The sequence below is a fragment of the Malaclemys terrapin genome, chromosome 3, assembly GCF_027887155.1.
Source record: "Malaclemys terrapin pileata isolate rMalTer1 chromosome 3, rMalTer1.hap1, whole genome shotgun sequence".
Taxonomy (NCBI): domain Eukaryota; kingdom Metazoa; phylum Chordata; order Testudines; family Emydidae; genus Malaclemys; species Malaclemys terrapin.
In genome coordinates, this window is record NC_071507.1 from 190,687,038 (window position 1) to 190,707,999 (window position 20,962).

The window sequence follows — 20,962 nt, forward strand, 5'->3', positions numbered from 1 at the left end:
GCACCATTGTGGCGCCTTTGCGTGGACAGCATGTACACTTCCAAGGACCGGAAGATAGCCCTGGAATCCTTGAAGGAGTGGAGTCCTCAATGGCTTGCTGGATGTCCAGAGTGATCCCAGAGTTTTGCAACCAGGAAGCTTCCTTCATAGTTACTGCCGAGGCCATGACCCTGGCCAGTGTCTGCAATGTCAAAGATGGACTGCAGGAACCATTTTGGCCCCCAAGCAGCATTCCGCAATGAATCATAGAATCATAGAATATCAGGGTTGGAAGGGACCTCAGGAGGTCATCTAGTCCAACCCCCTGCTCAAAGCAGGACCAATCCCCAACTAAATCATCCCAGCCAGGGCTTTGTCAAGCCTGACCTTAAAAACCTCTAAGGAAGGAGACTCCACCACCTCCCTAGGTAACGCATTCCAGTGCTTCACCACCCTCCTAGTGAAACAGTGTTTCCTAATATCCAACCTGGACCTCCCGCACTGCAACTTGAGACCATTGCTCCTTGTTCTGTCATCTGCCACCACTGAGAACAGCCGAGCTCCATCCTCTTTGGAACCCCCCTTCAGGTAGTTGAAGGCTGCTATCAAATCCCCCCTCATTCTTCTCTTCTGGAGACTAAACAATCCTAGTTCCCTCAGCCTCTCCTCATAAGTCATGTGCTCCAGACCCCTAATCATTTTTGTTGCCCTCCACTGGACTCTTTCCAATTTTTCCACATCCTTCTTGTAGTGTGGGGCCCAAAATTGGACACAGTATTCCAGATGAGGCCTCACCAATGTCGAATAAAGGGGAACGATCATGTTCCTCGATCTGCTGGCAATGCCCCTACTTATACAGCCCCAAATGCCGCTAGCCTTCTTGGCAACAAGAGCACACTGTTGACTCATATCCAGCTTCTCGTCCACTGTGACCCCTAGGTCCTTTTCTGCAGAACTGCTACCTAGCCATTCGGTCCCTAGTCTGTAGCAGTGCATGGGATTCTTCTGTCTTAAGTGCAGGACTCTGCACTTGTCCTTGTTGAACCTCATTAGGTTTTTTTGGGCCCAATCCTCTAATTTGTCTAGGTCCCTCTGTATCCGATCCCTACCCTCTAGTGTATCTACCACGCCTCCTAGTTTAGTGTCATCTGCAAACTTGCTGAGAGTGCAGTCCACACCATCCTCCAGATCATTAATAAAGATATTAAACAAAACCGGCCCCAGGACCGACCCTTGGGGCACTCCGCTTGAAACCGGCTGCCAACTAGACATGGAGCCATTGATCACTACCCTTTGAGCCCGACGATCTAGCCAGCTTTCTATCCACTTTACAGTCCATTCATCCAGCCCATACTTCTTTAACTTGGCGGCAAGAATACTGTGGGAGACCGTATCAAAAGCTTTGCTAAAGTCAAGGAATAACACATCCACTGCTTTCCCCTCATCCACAGAGCCAGTTATCTCATCATAGAAGGCAATTAGGTTAGTCAGGCACGACTTCCCCTTGGTGAATCCATGCTGACTGTTCCTGATCACTTTCCTCTCCTCTAAGTGTTTCATAACTGATTCCTTGAGGACCTGCTCCATGATTTTTCCAGGGACTGAGGTGAGGCTCACTGGCCTGTAGTTCCCCGGATCCCCCTCCTTCCCTTTTTTAAAGATGGGCACTACATTAGCCTTTTTCCAGTCATCTGGGACCTCCCCCGATCGCCATGAGTTTTCAAAAATAATGGCTAATGGCTCTGCAATCTCATCCACCAACTCCTTTAGCACCCTCGGATGCAGCGCATCTGGCCCCATGGACTTGTGCACGTCCAGTTTTTCTAAATAGTCCCGAACCACTTCTTTCTCCACAGAGGGCTGGTCACCTTCTCCCCATATTGTGCTGCCCAGTGCAGCAGTCTGGGAGCTGACCTTGTTTGTGAAGACAGAGGCAAAAAAAGCATTGAGTACATTAGCTTTTTCCACATCCTCAGTCACTAGGTTGCCTCCCTCATTCAGTAAGGGGCCCATACTTTCCTTGATTTTCTTCTTGTTGCTAACATACCTGAAGAAACCCTTCTTGTTACTCTTAACATCTCTTGCTAGTTGCAACTCCAAGTGTGATTTGGCCTTCCTGATTTCACTCCTGCATGCCTGAGCAATATTTTTATACTCCTCCCTAGTCATTTGTCCAATCTTCCACTTCTTGTAAGCTTCTTTTTTGCTCAGAACTCCTCACACAAGACCTCGGGCAGTTGGTCAGCCATGGTTAAATTTGAGGACCAACTGCGAAAATCATATTTGGCCACCAAACTTTGTTGATTTGTGATCTTAAACTGTAAGGACGATGAGGTATAGAACTTCCTGCTCAGAAGATCTAATTGCTTGGAGTCTCTGTCCTTGGGGGTAGACTTGAACCAACCCTGCTGGGGCATTGTTTACCGCTGTTACGTCCAGGGAATTCGGGGCCAGGTGGGAAAAGAACCCCTCAAATCTATCCATGGGAACAAAGAAGCGCTTTTCCATGCACTTAGCCCCTGGCGGTCCCAAGGCTGATGTACTCCACAGGGCTCTCACTGACTCAAGGATCGTATCACTGACCAGGGTGGCCACTCCCTCAGGGATGGCGGGCTGTAAAATATCCACCAGTTTGTGTGTGTTCTCTTGGAGGAACTCTGCCTGGATGCCCAATGATGCAGATATATGGCATAAGAAGTCCTGGTACACCTTAAAGTTGTCCAGAATAGAAGGTGAGGATGAACCATTTAGCATGGCATTGTCCGGCGACAAGGTCTCAGCTGAGCCAAAACTGGCTTTCACTCCTGGGAAGATGTACCCAGGAGAGAGCAGACTGATGCTTGGGCTTGCAGTTGATCTGAAGCCACCGTCGACCATGCAAGTGACTTTGGCTTTGAATGTGATGAAAAGCGGGATCTCTGCTAATAAGGAACCTCCCACTGAGTCCAAGGTCACTGATACAGGTACAGCATTGGTGGCCAGTAGAGCCCAGGCCAGAGACCTCCTTCCCAGCTATGGGGTACCCTGGGAGCCATACTGTTCCATTGGCGGCCCCTGAGGTTCATCAGGTGATGTGGAGTGGAGGATGATGACTCTGACTAGGAATGAGAGCTCCAAAATCTCAGCAGTATGGGTGGAATGATGCCCAAGGGAGTCAATAGGCGGTCCAATTAATTTGTCGCCCAGAACCAAGTTGGAACTGGTATCCCCGATGAACATGGTCCTTTCTGTACTGAGCATGCTGGTGCCACAGGCAGCGTTGGTCTTGGTGCAAACCGTTGTCCGAAAGTGCCCAATTGTGTCAATGTCAATGGTTGCAGCGTCAAATGCTGTGGGACCAGAAAGGGTCTGGGTGCCAAGGTCCCCTGCACCATTTCCAGTACTGGCTCCATCCCCACCACAGCGAGGAGTGTGTCTGGACACGGTGCCAACAGACACGAAGGTTCAGCGTCTCACTCCATCAGAGAGGCCAGGATTGGCACAGCCCTGGGAAAGTCCTGGACCAACAGTGAGGTTGGGAGCGAAAGGCAGAGGAGGTATGTGGTTTCCTGGTAGACTGACGACATGGACGCAGTCAGTACTGGCATCTCCCTTGTCGGTACCTGACTCAATGGACACCCAAAGGCTGGAATCAGAATCAATAGTACAGGGTTTCTGTCTTTCCCACTCAGTAGTAGGGAAGGGTCAGACATACCCACACCATCCCACGTGCCAGAACTGGTCCTATGCCAGTCTGTGTTGTTCCTGGGGGAAACAGAAGAGTCGCTCTGTGACCTGGAGAAGTCTCAATTGGTCTTACGAGACCTCTTCCTCTGTGCCGACAATGGAGAACGGCTCCTCTGCCTCTTCAGCAAGGCACCTGCCCCAGAACAAGAGGTGGCAGCACTCTCCAAGCCTGAGGGCAATCTTTGACCCGAGGAGGGCCTTGGTACCAGATCAGGCCACATGGCCTGTTCAAGCAGGTGCTACTTGAGACAAAGATCCTGCACCAACTAAGTCCTTTTTTTAAATGATACACACTCTTTAAGGTGGGCCTTGCCGAGGCAAAGCAAGCACTGAGTGTGGGGGGTCGCCTCTCAACAGGAAGGACAGTGTTTAAACTAGGCTAAGACTAAATGCCAGGTTGTGAGACTATAACCGCACAAACCTCTGACTCCAGCCACAGGCAGTGAGAAAGAGCTGAGGGGGTTGGAGCAGTGCTGCCTCATATAGCCAAGGGAGGGGCCACAGCCATGAGGTGCGAGAGCCGCCCCTCTATGGGGACTGCTAGGAAAAAGTCTCTGGCTCCGGTGTGCTGGGCACACACACACCACATCTGCATCTACTCGAAGAAGAACCAGGCAGATAACGTAACAGAGAACACTATTCAGATATTTAATTATTTGGGAGAAACCCTCAAACCTATTCAAACCAGGTAGGTCAGGTATTTAATAATTCTAGCACCACAAATAATCTTGTTTTATATACTTTTATCTATGACAATGTTTACTATGTTCGCATTACAGGCAATTTTCTTTGCAGTCCTATACCTGCAAAATGTTGCACTAGAGATGGGAGAGCAGTGATTATTTAGCTTATTCTTGTTATTCATTTCACAAAGTTTATAACAGCAATAATGATTTCCAAGTTGACCATTTCATAGTAGTCAGTACCAGTCCTTGGCCCTCGACTTCTCTGTAACACTTCAGTCCTAGAGGTGCATATTGCTTAAATCAATCCCACTACCCCCTCCTAAAAAGAAGCAATTAGTGTAAATTTGAACAGATCTAAAATGTGTTTAAAAAAAACAAAAACATTAATTTTGATGAAGACATATGTCAATGATTCTTCTGGTTAGTTTAGCATGAACTACCAGTCTTACCTGAACTACATCCCCAGAATTAAAACTCATCTCATCATTATTCCTTGCTTCGAATGAGTATAAAGCTCTGTAATTCACCAAGGCAGCTGAATTCCTAGATTCTGAGGCACTAACTACATTACCTGAAAGAAGAAAAAGTGTTAGTGGTATTTATTATTTTGGTATTTAAGTAGTGCCAAGAGGCCCCAAGCTTGTTCAGGACCCCACTGTGCTAGGCACTATACACGGATATAACAAAAGGAAGGTCTCTGCCCTAAAGACCTTACAGTCTAAGTGAATGGTGAGAGATAACTGGGTACAACAAACAGATGGAAGGAGCAGAACATCACCCAGACTATTATGATTAACGTAATAAACAGGAGTAGCAGTGGACACAGATCTGCTTAGTCAAAATATGAAGTCTTTGTCTTCCTTCCCATCTCTTCTTGTTCAATATCTTCTCCAGAATCAGTGTTTTAATATTTTCTTTCATTTATGTATAGAACTTTTACATTTCCTTCAAATTGATTAGAAAAGGCTACCCCAACAATGAGTGGCCTGCAACCCAGGGTACATCTACACTACAGGGGGGAGTTGATTTAAGATACGCAAATTCAGCTACGTGAATAGCGTAGCTGAATTCGGCGTATCGCAGCCGACTTACCCCGTTGTGAGGACGGCGGAAAAATCGACTTCTGCGGCTTCCCGTCGGCGGCTCTTACTACCACCTCCGCTGGTGGAGTAAGAGCGCCGATTCGGGGATCGATTGTCGCGTCCCGTCGGGACGCGACAAATCGATCCCCGAGAGGTCGATTTCTACCCTCCGATTCAGGCGGGTAGTATAGACCTAGCCCCAGGTGACATTCTTGTCAAGGAGAAATTTAAAAGCCCAGAACAGCAAAATATTACATATTTCTATTTGATATAGTCTCAGTCTCTAAATTTCTCTAAGTCTATAAGTAATACTACTAAACCAGCCACACTAAAGCCATAACAATGGTTAACAATTTGCAAAAAATGCATTATATAATTCTGCTTCCACTAAGTCAATAGTAAAACTACCATCAAGTTAAATGGGAACAGAATTAAGCTAACACTAAGCATTTTTCAATATCCTATCCATAATCCATGCTGACCTCAGTTTTGACCACCATCTAGTAACTGAGGTTATGATACCTATATAAGTGTTAATCAATGTTACTTTAAGGCTGTACTCATTCTCATTACTGGATTCTTACCTGTTTATTGACTATCAAAAATTGTTTTAAAAGAAATTATGAACATCTCATGCCACAACATGTGGTGAGTATTCTGTTGCATAGACAAAGTGCAGTAAAGCCAAAATGTTACTGCTCCAAGTGTCCAGGATTTGTTAACTGAAAGCATTGAAAGATTTGTGGTCAGATCCTCTGTTGGTGTAAACTGTTATAGCTCAATTGACGTCAATAGATTTACACCAACTATGGATATGGGCCATGGTCTCCAACATCAATTTTTAACCACATAACCTACAATACTGTCATTATTCTACAATAAAATGTCTAAATATGAAGTAACAATAGTAATTCAAGACAACAAGGAACATTTTTAACAAAAAATAAATCAATAGATGAAGTTTACCTTCACTTCTCCACGTAGGCTTAAGATTTCTACCCTCAGTCTGTTTCAACAAGTCTGCAAATTTCTCATTTAAGTTTAATTTTGAAGTGTGTTTCTCTGACTCTTGCAGGTTGGCTGTATCTTTTCTTCTCTTCTCTTCTTCATGCTGTTTACGCCTCTCCTCAGCTTCTTTTGCAATCTGTTCTTGCTTCTTCTTGTCTTCTTCCAGTTGTCTCTGCCTTTGTTGTTCTGTTTCTCTCTGAATCTCTGCTAGTTTGTTCCTCTCCTCCTCATGTTTCTCCTCAGTCAGTTTTTGCAACTGGAACTCCCTCTCTCTCACTTGGGCAGCTGCCTCCTCAGCTTTTTGTTTTTCTTCCTGAATTTTTTCCTTTATTCGCTCTTCCTGTAATCGCTTTTTTTTCTCCTCCTCTTCCTTTCGGACATTTTCCTGCCATAGGTTCTCCTTCCCCTGTTTTGCTTTCCTTAATGAAAAGGAAAAAATAAATAAATAAGTGAGAAAGTGTTTATGGGATTAACCAGTTAGTGACCTGGGAGTCACTGAAGCCACACGCAAGGCTCGGGTGGCAGAGCCATGGCTAGATTTTACACCAGGTGGCCCTAAATGTAAAGTACCACCCCCTCCACACTCTAGAGTATAGTGAGGAAATACTGGTTGACTAACCATAACAACAATATTGTGATGAACTCAAGGTCCCCACCTCGAGAGGAGAGAGAGCAAATCCCTGCTCAGTCCCCAAACCCAGAGTGCAGAGAAGAACTGACACTTGACATAGCAATCTCCTTCCGTTCAACAGCCACATCTCACTTGTGTCTAAAAACAAATGCCAAAAATCCTTCAAAGTGTCCGCACCTTTAGCACTTCAGAAACAATGGTTTGGGATGGTGCTGGGGTATTCGTTTGCGGTTATTAGCATGTGCCAAAAATAATGTTTATTTAATCAGCCTCAGCACTATCCTCCTCTTTTTCTTTTCCTCTAGCATTCTCTTTTGCTCTCTGTTCCCCAGTCTCCATATGCCACCTCTGTCATCCACAGCAGGATCTCTCCCTCCTCTGTTTGGTTTCCCCTTCAATTTCTGTTACCCCTTTACTGCAGGCCAAAAACTCTTGGGATAGGTACCATGTTTTCTCACATGTGCATACAATCCAGCATATTTTAGGCACTAATAAAATACAAATAAGAAAGACTTATGGTCTGAAAACACTGTTCCTTGACCTTTCATGCCTGAGAGCTACTTCTTCAGTGCCTCCACGACCAAAGCTGCTCAACTTGATGTGCAAAGGCAAAGCAGAAAATGGAGCATTAATCTATCAATGGTATTTCTCGGGTGCCCATCATTTCAATATCCAAATCCCACATATGAAAAATGAAAAGTTGTTCAGAGATGGCCATAAAAGACTTTGGTCTTTACCAATACCTGATTTGGCAAATTTTGCTTATTATTTTTTGTTGTTGTAATTCCTGGTCTTCAGTTATTGTGGGAATTTATTGCAGCATTTATATTCTCTTCAGTCCACAGTCTTCAGTGTAGTATCTGGGAATCTGGCAGTATTCACTGAAAATGGCCAGGTTTGGCTCAGTCTTATCTCCATTTAAATCAGGGACTATTATCTTGACACCATCAAATTAGGCCTGAATAAAGACTGGGAATGGATGGGTCACTACAGAAACTAATTTCCCCATACTAGTTTCCCCCTACTGTTACTCACACCTTCTTGTCAACTGTTTGAAATGGGCCACACTGATTACATTGCCCTCATTACCACTACAAAAGTGATTTTTCCTCCCTTGGTATTCTACTGTTGAGAATAGCCCACTTCAACTTTAATTGAATTGTCTCGTTAGCAGTGACCCCCCACTTGGTAAGGCAACTCCCATCTTTCCATGTACTGTGTATATATACCTGTCTACTGTATTTTCCACTCCATGCATCTGATGAAGTGGGGGTTAGCCCACGAAAGCTTATGCCCAAATAAATTTGTTAGTCTCTAAGGTGCCACAAGTACTCCTCGCTGTTTTTGCTATTATCTTGAAGTGTCTCAGCCAATAACTTAGCTCCAATGATACTCTCCCCCCACACACTTTTTTTTTGGGGGGGGGACGGGGCGGGGGGGGGGGAAAACGAAGGGTGTCAGCAATCTGTCAGCCAACCAGTAACTAAACCACACGGGGCTGGGTTAGATTATCAAAAGTGCTCAGCATCCACAACTCATACAGGGTTAGATTATCAAAAGTGCTCAGCATCCACAATTGAGGCCAGATTTTCAGACGATCTCAGGTCCCATTTAGGCAGCTAAATTTTCACATGCACTCAGTGCCTCAGCTCTTTTGAAAATCTGGTGCCAAAGTCCAAACCTTAAATTGTAGTAAACAGGAAGCCAGTGCAGTTCCTGGAAAACAGTCCTCCACTGGCCTCATTCTAATCTCATCTACATGAGTATAAATTCACTGACAACAGTTATGCCAGCATAACCCCAGTGAAGAGTGAGTAGAGTATTTGGTATGAATATGCTCCCCCTACATGTAAGCCTCTGAACAGGTGGGCAGACACATTTTGCACCAGCTGTAGCCTCACATAAAGCTCATTATCGTAATCCAGTGTAAACATCACAAAGGCATACAGTATAGGTGTTTTATGCTTTTCAACCATGTTACCTTGCAGCCTCATCTTCCAGTCGCTTTTTCTGTGCAAGCTCAGCTCTTTTTCTTTCTACAGCTCTTATTTTCTCTTGTTTGATCCTCTGAAGTTGCTCAAGGGCTAAGTGCTGTGTGTTGTAGCTTTCTCTCAGTTCCTAATGAGGAAACACAATGAAATATAGCTTTCTCTCAGTTCCTAATGAGGAAACACAATGAAATATATCAAAGGACTGACAAGCAAATCCATTTTTCTAGGAAAGTAACTAGGCGTTTTAATGCTTTGTGATCCAAGTTTTAATACAAATGGACAGGACAATCTTAAGTTAATAATGGATGTTGAAGCTCATTGGAAAGAAAGAGTTGAACAGGAGCATATAAAAATAGCTGGCAGATCTGCAAACTCTTATGCCGCTTATACTTGCAAAGTGCATCGTCTAGTCATTCAAGTGCTAGAGACTGCAAATATGATGGAGGGAAAAAGAGTGGGAATTTTAAATTAAGTACTTAAACACTGGGTCATCTAAGGATTAGAAGTACAGTGAAGTGTGTCTTAAAATGATCTCTAAACAGTTGCCTGGTGGAGATAGCCCACAGAATCCTTCCTACCAACACTACAAAAAGAAGGATTCTGCAGGGACTCCTCCTGAAGGTCGAAACAACAGACTGGACTTCTACATACATTGCTTCCGCCGACGTGCACGGGCTGAAATTGTGGAAAAGCAGCATCACTTGCCCCATAACCTCAGCCGTGCTGAACACGATGCCATCAGCCGCCTCAGGAACAACTCTGACATCATAATCAAAAAGGCTGACAAAGGAGGTGCTGTCGTCATCATGAATAAGTTGGAATATGAACAAGAGGCTGCTAGGCAGCTATCTAACTCCACATTCTACAGGCCGTTATCCTCTTATCCCACTGAGGATTACCAAAAGAAACTACACCATCTGCTCAAGAAATTCCCTGAAAAAGCACAGGAACAGATCTGTACAGACACATGCCTAGAACCCTGACCAGCAGTATTTTATTTGCTACCCAAGATCCATAAACCTGGAAATCCTGGACGCCCCATCATGTCAGGCACCCTAACAGCAGGATTGTCTGGCTATGTGGACTCTCTCCTCAGGCCCTAAGCTACCAGTACTCCCAGCTATCTTCGAGACACCACTGACTTCCTGAGGAAAGTACAATCCATCGGTGATCTTCCAGAAAACACCATCCTGGCCACTATGGATGTAGAAGCCCTCTACACTAACATTCCACACAAAGATGGACTACAAGCTATCAGGAACAGTATCCTCAATAATGTCACGGCAAACCTGGTGTCTGAACTTTGTGACTTTGTCCTCACCCACAACTATTTCACATTTGGGGACAATATATACCTTCAAGTCAGCGGCACTGCTATGGGTACCCGCATGGCCTCACAGTATGCCAACATTTTTATGGCTGACTTAGAACAACGCTTCCTTAGCTCTCGTCCCCTAACGCCCCTACTCTTCTTGCGCCATGGAAAAGAAGCCCTTGAGGAATTCCACCATGATTTCAACAATTTCCATCCCACCATCAACCTCAGCCTAGACCAATCCACACAAATGGTCCATTTCCTGGACACTACTGTGCTAATAAGTGATGGTCACATAAACACCACCCTCTACTGGAAACCTACTGACCGCTATACTTACCTACATGCCTCCAGGACACACTACACGATCCACTGTCTACAGCCAACCTCTAAGATACAATCGTATTTGCTCCAATCCCTCAGACAGAAACAAACACCTACAAGATCTCTATCAAGCATTCTTAAAACTACAATACCCACCTGCTGACGTGAAAAAACAGATTGACAGAGCCAGAAGAGTACCCAGAAGTCACCTACTACAGGACAGGCCCAACAAAGAAAATAACAGAACGCCACTAGCCATCACCTTCAGCCCCCAACTAAAACCTCTCCAGAGCATCATCGAAGATCTACAACCTATCCTGAAAGATGATCCCTCACTCTCACAGATCTTGGGAGACAGACCAGTCCTCGCTTACAGACAGCCCCCAAACCTGAAGCAAATATTCACCAGCAACCACACACCACACAACAAAAACACTAACCCAGGAACCTATCCCTGCAACAAAGCCCAATGCCAACTCTGTCCACATATTTATTCAAATGACACCATCATAGGACCTAATCATATTAGCCACGCCATCAGGGGCTCGTTCACCTGCACATCTACCAATGTGATACATGCCATCATGTGCCAGCAATGCCCTTCTGCCATGTACATTGGCCAAACCAGATAGTCTCTATGCAAAAGAATAAATGGACACAAATCTGACCTCAGGAATCATAACATTCAAAAACCAGTAGTTGAACACTTCAACCTCTCTGGTCACTCAGTAACAGACGTAAAGGTGGCAATTTTGCAACAGAAAAGCTTCAAAAACAGACTCCAACGAGAAACAGCTGAGCTTGAATTAATATGCAAACTAGATACCATTAACTTGGGTTTGAATAGAGACTGGGAGTGGCTGGGTCATTACACATATTGAATCTATTTCCCCATGTTAAGTATCCTCACACCTTCTTGTCAACTGTCTAAAATGGGCCATCTTGATTATGACTACAAAAGTTTTTTTTCCTCCTGCTGATAATAGCTCATCTTAATTAATTAGCCTCTTACAGTTGGGATGGCTACTTCCACTTTACCATGTTCTCTTTATGTATATGTATCTTCTTCCTATATGTTCCATTCTATACATCTGATGAAGTGGGCTGTAGCCCACGAAAGCTTATGCTCAAATAAATTTGTTAGTCTCTAAGGTGCCACAAGTACTCCTGTTCTTTTTTTAAACTACAAGTAACACAAAACAGTACTGGAAATTTTGGGTATACATCCCTTAAGATGGAGGCTTCCCTTCACTATGCTTTAGTATTTCCTTTATTACCCACTACTTAATTTAACAGAAGGTCACTACAAAAAGAAGAAAAATACATATAAAAATCTGCTAATTATGGGTGAAATATATAATCTTTTCTATAATTATGACTGAAAGAACTTTTTTTTAAATAACAAATAAATCCAATAACTAAGACATAACATAGTCATGTGTAAAGTAAAGTTCAGACCACAGTGTTTCCTCTAACTAGGCTCAGACCAAAGGCTGAAATAATTGGCATGGAGCTTTGGATAACAGGCCCAAATTGGAATCTGATGCACTGGTGAAAATAATGCAATAGTTTTATCACTGTTGGAAACCATAAACACCCAGATATTCGCTTCTGGCTACATAAGGCGGTATGTCTTTTAAAGCTTTTAACAGTATTTTGTTTAAAATGTAACACATTCCCATTCCCTCACTTTCTAATTCCCTCATGTCTTTTTATAATGAATTTTTCCACACCAGAGCATTTAAAATTGCTTGATTAAATTTACAAAAAGAAACACATCAGCAATAATTATCTAGTATATACTTTAATAGGTCATTAATATATTTGTAGGGCACTACAATTAATCTTTTTTAAGAATCACATTGTATTAGATACACATACTGATGAATAGGTGGAACATGGCCTTTCCTATCAGATTATTTATCAAAAGAGAGTAATTAGGAATGGTGGATTCCCATTGCAAAATCTGACACATTTCCTAAGAAGTCTTATTGTCAATGTAATGTAATTAATAAGAAAAAGAGAATACAATAAAACCTCCATTGCACAGTGAGTTTCTGCAGCAACAAACTAATCCTCATTACCTATAACCGGCAAATTATTCAATAGAATTGCACTGACATAGGTGGGGAACAGTTTTTCTTCACATTTTAAACAGAGTTTGAGGATCACTGTGAAAAATAGTATCATTTGGTTCCAAAATTGAATGGTCCATTAAATAATTCAGAGAGTAAATCACAAAGAAAGGGGAGGATATGAAATTTAAAAATGGACGGTTGGCTGAAATACAATAAGCAATTGAGTTCTGTGACCACAGTATAGAATTTCCATTGTGTTAAGGAGAAGAGGTATGAAAGCTGTAATGCTAAACTAAAGCTGGTGGTTTCGCAGCATCGTATTACAGAATTATGCAGGTTAACCTTAGGGTTGCCAGGCGTCCAGTTTTTGACCGTAACGCCCAGTCGAAAAGGGACCCTGACAGCTCTGGTCAGCACCACTGACTGGGCTGTTAAAAGTCTTATCAGCGGCGCAGCAGGGCTAAGGCAGGCTCCCTGCCTGCCCTGGCTCCATGCGGCTCCTGGAAGCGGCCAGCATGTCCCTGGGGCCCTTAGGTGCAGGGGCGATCAGAGAGACTCTGGGCGCTGCCCCTACCCTGAGCGCCGACTCTGCAGCTCCCATTGGTCAGGAACCGTGGCCAATGGGAGCTGCAGGGGCAGTGCTTGCAGGCGTGGGCAGCGTGCAGAGCCCCCTGGCCCCTTCGCTTACGAGCTGGACATGCTGGCTGCTTCCGGGAGCCACCTGAGGTAAGTACCACCCGACCGGAGCCTGCACCCCGAGCCCCCTCCCACACACCAACCCCAGCCCTGAGCCCCCTCCCAAACTCCTTCCCAGAGCCCACACCCCTTCCCATACCCCAACCCCATGATCCAGCCTGGAGCACTCTCCTGCACCCCAAACCCCTCATTCCCAGCCCCACCTCAGAGCCTGCACCCCTAGCTGGAGCCCTCACCCCCTGCCCCATCTCTGAACCCCCTCCTGCATCCAACCCCCCTCCCGGAGCCCACACCCCAACTCCCTGGCCCAGCCCTCAGCCCCCTACCACACTCCTAACCCCTCGGTCCCAGCCCAGAGCCCCCCCCTGCACCCCAAACCCCTCATCCCCGGCCCCATACCAGATCCCTCACCCCCAGCCGGAGCCCTTGTCCCCCCTGCACCCCAATCCCCCCAATCCCCGCCCTGAGTCCCCTCCCACACCCCAAACCCCTCATCTCCGGCCTTACCCCAGGGCCTGCACCCCCAGCCAGAGCCCTCACCCTCACCCCAAACCCCTGCCCCAGCCTGGCGAAAATGGGTGAGGGTGGGGGAGAGTGAGCGAGGCAGGAAGCGGGGTTGGAATGAGCGGGGCGGGGCCTTGGAGAAGGGGCAGGGCAAGAGTGTTCATTTTTCTGCAGTCAGGAAGTTGGCTACCCTAGTTAACCTGGGCACTGATGCAATTTCAGGACTCTTCTGAACCCAGACCAAATAAATCACGGACTTGACAACGTGTGCGTGTGCGTGTGTGAGAGAGAGAGAGAGAGAGAGAGAGAAGGGGTGCGTGTGTGTGTGTAGATAGGTGAGTGAAACTGTAAATGTTTCTATCAAAAAGGAAAGACTTTTTTGGTGAATATTACCTTACCTGAAAAGAAAAAACAGTACCTAGGTAATAAAGCTAATTGGATCTGTTAATATATCAGTACATTAACAAACAAGATACACATCAGTATTTTCTGGCATTGCTTTATAAGCAAGTAAGTTTAAGCCGTTAGATAGCAGAAGGATTTAAAAGCAAGCAGAAAAGAAAAGAATATTCATTCTGTTTTTGAAAAGTTTTATTTTTAAATAAAGATTTTCAGCTAATTGCTAAAGAGATAATATACCCAAAAAGAAAGGGAAAACAGAAAAACTGTGAAATAATTAAAAGCAAAAGAGCCAAAGATTAGAAAATAACCTTAAGTAAGAGGAAGAGGTTGTTGAGACAGCTTAGCAGAGACAAAAGGCACTGAAGAACAGAATCATCCATATTCTCACACTGTAAGATAAGGCAGATAAAAAGCCAATTAAACTTTATAATGATTTAAAAAATATATTGTAGGGAAGACTACATTAACCAGCAAGCCATGCAGCACACATGTGATTAAATGGAAGCACCAATACTGTGGGTGATGTTTTCTTTATTAAAAAAAAAAAAGTTCTGAGAGTTTTTTCCCTTAAGCTCTCTTCAACAGATGCAGTTTGGTTCTTCCTCTAGCCAGAAGGGAAATCATACAATTTATTCTAAAATTCACATCAATGCCACTATGAATAAGCCAGCAAACAGAGCAGAGTGACAACACCCTCGTCAGAAAGTTGCATTCATCTGTCAGATAAACTGACAATATATAAATCACACAGCCTCCTCCAATTACCCTCTGCACATTCTCTCTCCTAGTTAAAGGAATACAAGCATCCATGTGTATTGCCAAAAGTGAATATCCCATGTGCTGTGCTGGTAGATTTTGTATTTTTTTCCAATAAAAATTAAGCAATTAGGATACTCCATTTACAATCTGCAAAATGGTAGCCATACAACCTTACTGCCATAGAGACAGAACCTGCAAGGTGCTCAGCATCTTCAACTCAAGTTCCCTCTAAGCTCTGCTAAGTTCCACTCAGGGCTCTGGCAGGGAGAGGCGCACCTCCCTGGGCCCCAACCCATCCCGGCCCAACAATACTGGATTTATAATGGCGGAAGGCCCACACTCAGCAGGGGCCCCGCCGGCCCGGCACTCCACTTCACTTGCACTGTGGCCAGGCAGTCGCAGCACTGGCTCCTCTCCTCTCCGGCCCTTTCCCTGCACTCCTCTAGGCTCTCCGGCCCAGGGCTTCTCCTCTGCCCAGCCCACTCACTCCTCTCAGCTGGCCAGCTGAGAGCTCTTCTCTCCGCCCCTGCCCTCCATCACCAGGCAGCAGGAGCAGAGGAGCAGAGCGGAAAGGAGCCCACAGCTGCTGCTGCTCCTCTGGGCTGCCGGTGACAGATGCTCCCCTGGGGAGCCCAAAGCTGTGGACCATTACCAGTGGCCCGGACTGCGGACCCACCAAGCCTGTCCCCGACTTGCCGTGGCCGGGAAAGAGGTGCCCCTCTCTTGGCTCCAACCCAGCCCAGCCCTGGACCTGCCGCGACAGGAAGAGGCGCCTCTCCCCCGCCAGCCCAGGTGCTGCAGGAGGGGGAGAGAACTGGGTGGAGTTCTCTCTCCTTGCCGTAGCCCCGGGACAGCCTGCACCCCAAACCCTTCATCCCCATCCCAGAGCCTGCACCTCTAGCCAGAGCCCTCACCTTCCCACACACACATCCCAACCTTCTGCCCCAGCCTTGAGTCCCTCATCCTCAGCCCCACTCTAGAGCATGCACCCCCAGCTGGAGCCCTCATCCCACCTGCACCCCAGCTCTCTGCCCCAGCCCTGAGCCCCCGCCCACACTCCGAACCCCTCGGCCCCACCCCCACCACATGAATTTTGTTACGTGCACCAATATGAATTTCGTTACACACATCACCCCCATATTGGTGCACATAACAAAATTCATTCTGCACATGTGTGGAAAAAATTAGAGGGAACATGGCCCTCAACTCTCATTTACTTTATGTATTTTAGGACCTGTGTTGAGTAAGGCCTGATCTAGACTGGGGGGGGGGGGGGGGGAGGGAGAGGGGGGAAGGGAGGGGTGGTGAGCTAAGTCAGTCTAAGTTACGCAACTTCATAGCTGAAGTCAACGTACTTAGAGCTATTTACTGCGGTGTCTTCACTGCGGTATGTCAACTGCTGACACTCCCCCATTGACTCCACCTATGCTTCTCGCTCCGGTGGAGTACCGGAGTCGACGGGAGAGCGCTCAATGGTCAATTTATCGCATCTTCACTAGACGCGATAAATTGACCCCCACTGGATCAATCACTCGGGAGGTAAGTGTAGACATGCCCTAAGAGTGAGCAATGAGTATGCGCTTGAAAGGCATTGTAACATGATGAATGCAGAAGAGTGGTAAGCAAGAGGGAGGGAGTGTTAATATCTAATTACACAAATGATAGTTTTGAATTAGTTTCTAATTGCACATTTTCTAGAAGATATTTGGCAATGCTGATTTTGATATTATAAAATTGGCAGAGACTTTCAGAAAAGGCATGGCATAGGGGGACAGCAAATAAAAGTTTGGTGACTGGATGAGGAGGAAAACACTGCTTATTACTAAAGACAATATATTTGCAGACTGCGTGTACCTTGAGCTGATTGTTAAAGGTATCCATTTCAGAGAGTTTGGAAGCAGTTTCCTTTTCTAGGGCATTTAATTGCTCCCGAAGTCTTTGGCATAATTCTTCCTTTTCTAGGAACTTCTTGTTCACTGAACTGATTCCTGTATCTGCATAATAAAGATCAAGTACTCTTACAATGATTTCTATTTGTGTTAACATGCTCTTCAATAACCATTTAAAAAAAATTTACATTCACTCCCACTTCAGAAACCACTTGCTTATACCACTTCTTGTGGTACGTTCTCATACAGCTTCTAGCACAATTGGGCCTTGATTCCTGATTGAGGCATCCAGGCACTACTGTAACTCATATAATAAAGTTTGTATGATATCTACTCTTTATATTGTATTAGTTTGATTAGATGCAACTCCTGTGGGCAGACGCTTCAGCCCACGTTTGCCGCTCACTTAACAGTAGGGTAAAACTTGCATCAATTCCTTTGATTTAAATGGAGTTACTCCTGATTTTACACGACTGTAAGCAAAAGGAAAATCTGGGCAGCAAGGACCATAATTCCTCCTTGTACTATAGTCTGTATTGTCTATGTTTAAAGCTGTAGCCTTCTTTTCTTATCAAAACAGATTTCTCCCCACAGTTGTTAGATTAGGAAATGGTAGAAAGTAGGTTCAACAAACAGTTCCGAGTATTCACTGGGACTTGCTGAATCTATGGTAACTATGAAGGGATAGTAAATAACAACACAGACAGTAGCCTTCCCAGTGAGTAAAGAAAAGCTAGTATATAGAGCAACGTGTTTATTTGAAGACACTTACTAGGAGTGTTGTCCAGCTGCATGTGTTTTATTCTCTCATTTAATAACTGCTTTTCAGGAACTAAATGGACTAGTTTATTCTGATATTCCTATAGATATATAAGAAAGAGGTACAATGTATTTTTAAGAAAGGTTAATATCTGTTTACATGGCACCAAACACAAACAAACAATTTTTCAACATCACATGACGTAAACAAACTGTATGATAGTGCACTGGTACAATTTTTTCCCCATAACGGAAAAAACTCACTATTCTATGATCACTATCTATCTATCTATATAGTTATTATTAAAAACTAAGTATTCTTCAACACACACATTTAAAACAGTTAAAATGAACAAATGTAAAGCATATTAGTGTAACATTTGTGTATTATGGTAGAATGTGAATTTCCAAAGAAATCCAAGTGTTCTTTGAAACTGGCCATCAACTAATAGGTTTCAGTTTCTGATAAATAAAACAAAAACAGGTTATTATACCGTGTGCTTTAGTTTAGCATATGGAATTTCTAATACTTGAAATCATTCATCAATTTTAACACTTTGCGAGGGATTTGCCCGAACAGTCAATTGCTAGAAATCAGTGTAGCTGCACCAGTCCTAACCCCGTGTGTAGACAAGAGAAGGATCAATACACAATGAAGAAATAACAATTATTACTAACTGCAACTGTGTGTTTTGGGAACAGGTGAGCTTAAATCTTAAAAAAAAAAAAAAGTGAGATGAAATAATGCAAACGCAGTTTTAGGATTTTTCACATTAAAAGTCAAACCCTAGGATTTTAAAATTAACACCCCCAAAATTGTATCAATTAATGAAAAACAGAGCTGATTTCTGAATTACATCAATTAATTGTATGGAATGAATTGATGAACATCAGCTGTTGCATCTTCCATACATGTTCCATCATGTTGCTTAATTCAGTGATCTGAAAACATCGGAGATGTAGACAGAGCGCTGCACAGGTCTACTACCTTCACTGGAAAGGTGAGAGCAAGAAAACACTTTTGGGAGTTTTACTTCTTTTTAGAAATATCAAATGTAGATGAAGAAGCAGAAACCAGGTAGGAATCTTATAGAACCCTGCAAAATATCTTCCTATATAATCACTGGTAAATTAGCACATGATACTGAAATTACGGTCAAAACCTCACTTCTTGCCTTGTAAAATTAATATCAATGATCATGAATTGTACATATTGGTTTCCCTAATGCTATAAATAATTTTAATAGGCATTGTGCAACCACATTCACTGGCCATTTCTACTTAGTTTTCTTTTCTGCACCATAACCATTCAATTCCTTGACGCTATTGCACAAATCTTTCCTATCAGGACACACTACTGATGCCACCACAACTGTTAAAGAGAAGTGAAAAGAGAAATGAAAGATCTTTAGGTGTAACAGGAAATCACATACCTGAAGTTGTTGTTGTAGCTGTTTGATTTCTACAATTCCCAAATCACATTTTTTATCTAGAGCTTCCAGCTCACTTTTCTGAATTTGTTTTCTACTTCGAACATCTTGCAGTCTGCCTGTGATCTGCTGATGTTTGCCACTCTGCAGAAAAACAAAAAAGATTAAACCACATGTTGTAAAAAAAAAAAAAAAAACAACAACAACAAAAAGTTTCTCTATCAAACTTCTCTGAAAAGATCATTTCTGCCTAAAGGTACCTTAAGAACAATTCTTAGAAAAAAAAAAACTGATTTCTGAGCCAATACCAAGTTAATTTCCTGATCAAGAAAACATACTCAGCACTTTAATGTGCATTTTAAGATTCTTGTAGTGTTTTAAAATACTGTATATCACTCAAGTACATTTAATATCATGTGTGCCTCACCAGGGCTTCTAATTCAAGATTAAGGCTCTTCTTTTTAGAGGTCAACTTGACAATTTCTTCTTGTTCCCTGTTTCTCTGATTAAGAAGATCTTGGCGTCGAATTCTCTCCCATTCCAGCCGTCGCTGGCGCTCGAGTTCCTGCTTTGCTGCCTACAGATAACAAGTTATATCACTGTAAGCTTACAATACCCTTTAGAAGCTCTAAAGCCAACTAGAAGTTTTACAGTGTTGATATCTACACATACATTCTGTAGCTAAATTAAGCTAAGATTAAATATTTCCAGTTTAATAAAAAGTAAGTGTTTGATGTACAGACAAATGAAAGCTATATATGTATTTTCATACTTAGCAATATCTACACAGTTTGCCATTTAATGAACAAAATCCACACCTTGAATCCTAAATGATATCAGTAAAGGGGACACTACAAAGGCTGGCAAGTCTTAAATTAGACCTAGACCTTGCACGTTCAGGTTTGCTTACCCTCTTGTGCAAAGTAATCTGCCATTCTGTTCTACTTGTGAGTAGCACAGTAGTAAAACATACAAGAATTCTGCTCTTAAAGCACAATCTTATATATTTCAAATATCATATATGATCACAAGAATGGAAGATCTTATCCTACAAGGTTCTGAATGTCTCAACTCCCACAGGAGGGGAAACTGCCAGAATAATCAACTGTGGAGAAAGCTAATTGGGTATAATGTAATGTATAATTCAGATACAAATTTGGTTTCACTCTAATAGTCTTGCCTCTATCTGAGAACAGTGCTGGGAACTGATAATGACTCAGGAAGCCCTTAGCACGACTGGTCACAGAGTGGATGCAATTTTAAATGGGATTGTGGACAAACCAAGTAGACCCAGATTTGTTATAGGATCAAAAGTAAAATAATGTCAATTTCAAGCTTCAGTCAAGCCTAGTTTTGGGTTACAGTTGTTGGGGTTTTTTTGGTTTAAAAAGAGAACTGTAAAAGAAAATGTGGTTCGCAATACAAAAGAGTCTTGAGAACCTGAGTTTTAGCAACTTTAGGGGTTATATGTAACAATAGTAGGCACAACATTTCTGACAAAAATGATGGTGTCCCTCCAAAATGACTTGCAATAGTCACACAAGGAGTGCATGCCCAAGCCATGATTCAATGAGTGCCTGGCTCCCAGTCCTATGTTCAAACTACTAGACCAAGACTGTTTGTCTAGAGGTAATGCAAGTTCAAAGGCACACAAAAATTACAAGTTCCCAAATGGACAAGGGAATAGATTAACCAACTGTGTT

General features: G+C 43.6%; 1 protein-coding gene across 10 annotated transcripts in view; it reads right to left on the reverse strand.

Moving 5' to 3' along the window:
* The window catches only part of ITSN2 (intersectin 2), a 120,416-nt gene that overhangs the window by 49,079 nt on the left and 50,375 nt on the right, over nt 1–20,962 (reverse strand). For 9 of the 10 annotated variants that reach the window (XR_008444467.1, XM_054023680.1, XM_054023675.1 and 6 more), the window contains 8 exons: nt 19,687–19,836; nt 19,263–19,403; nt 17,843–17,930; nt 17,036–17,175; nt 14,731–14,811; nt 9,094–9,230; nt 6,440–6,900; nt 4,841–4,962 (listed from right to left, as the gene is read on the reverse strand). Coding sequence is in view for 9 of the 10 variants with exons in the window: in XM_054023680.1 (XP_053879655.1) it covers nt 4,841–4,962; nt 6,440–6,900; nt 9,094–9,230; nt 14,731–14,811; nt 17,036–17,175; nt 17,843–17,930; nt 19,263–19,403; nt 19,687–19,836 (1,320 nt within the window). In the remaining variant the exon portion in view is untranslated. The remainder of the gene's footprint in view (nt 1–4,840; nt 4,963–6,439; nt 6,901–9,093; nt 9,231–14,730; nt 14,812–17,035; nt 17,176–17,842; nt 17,931–19,262; nt 19,404–19,686; nt 19,837–20,962) is intronic. The other variant, XM_054023682.1, reaches the window with a different exon arrangement.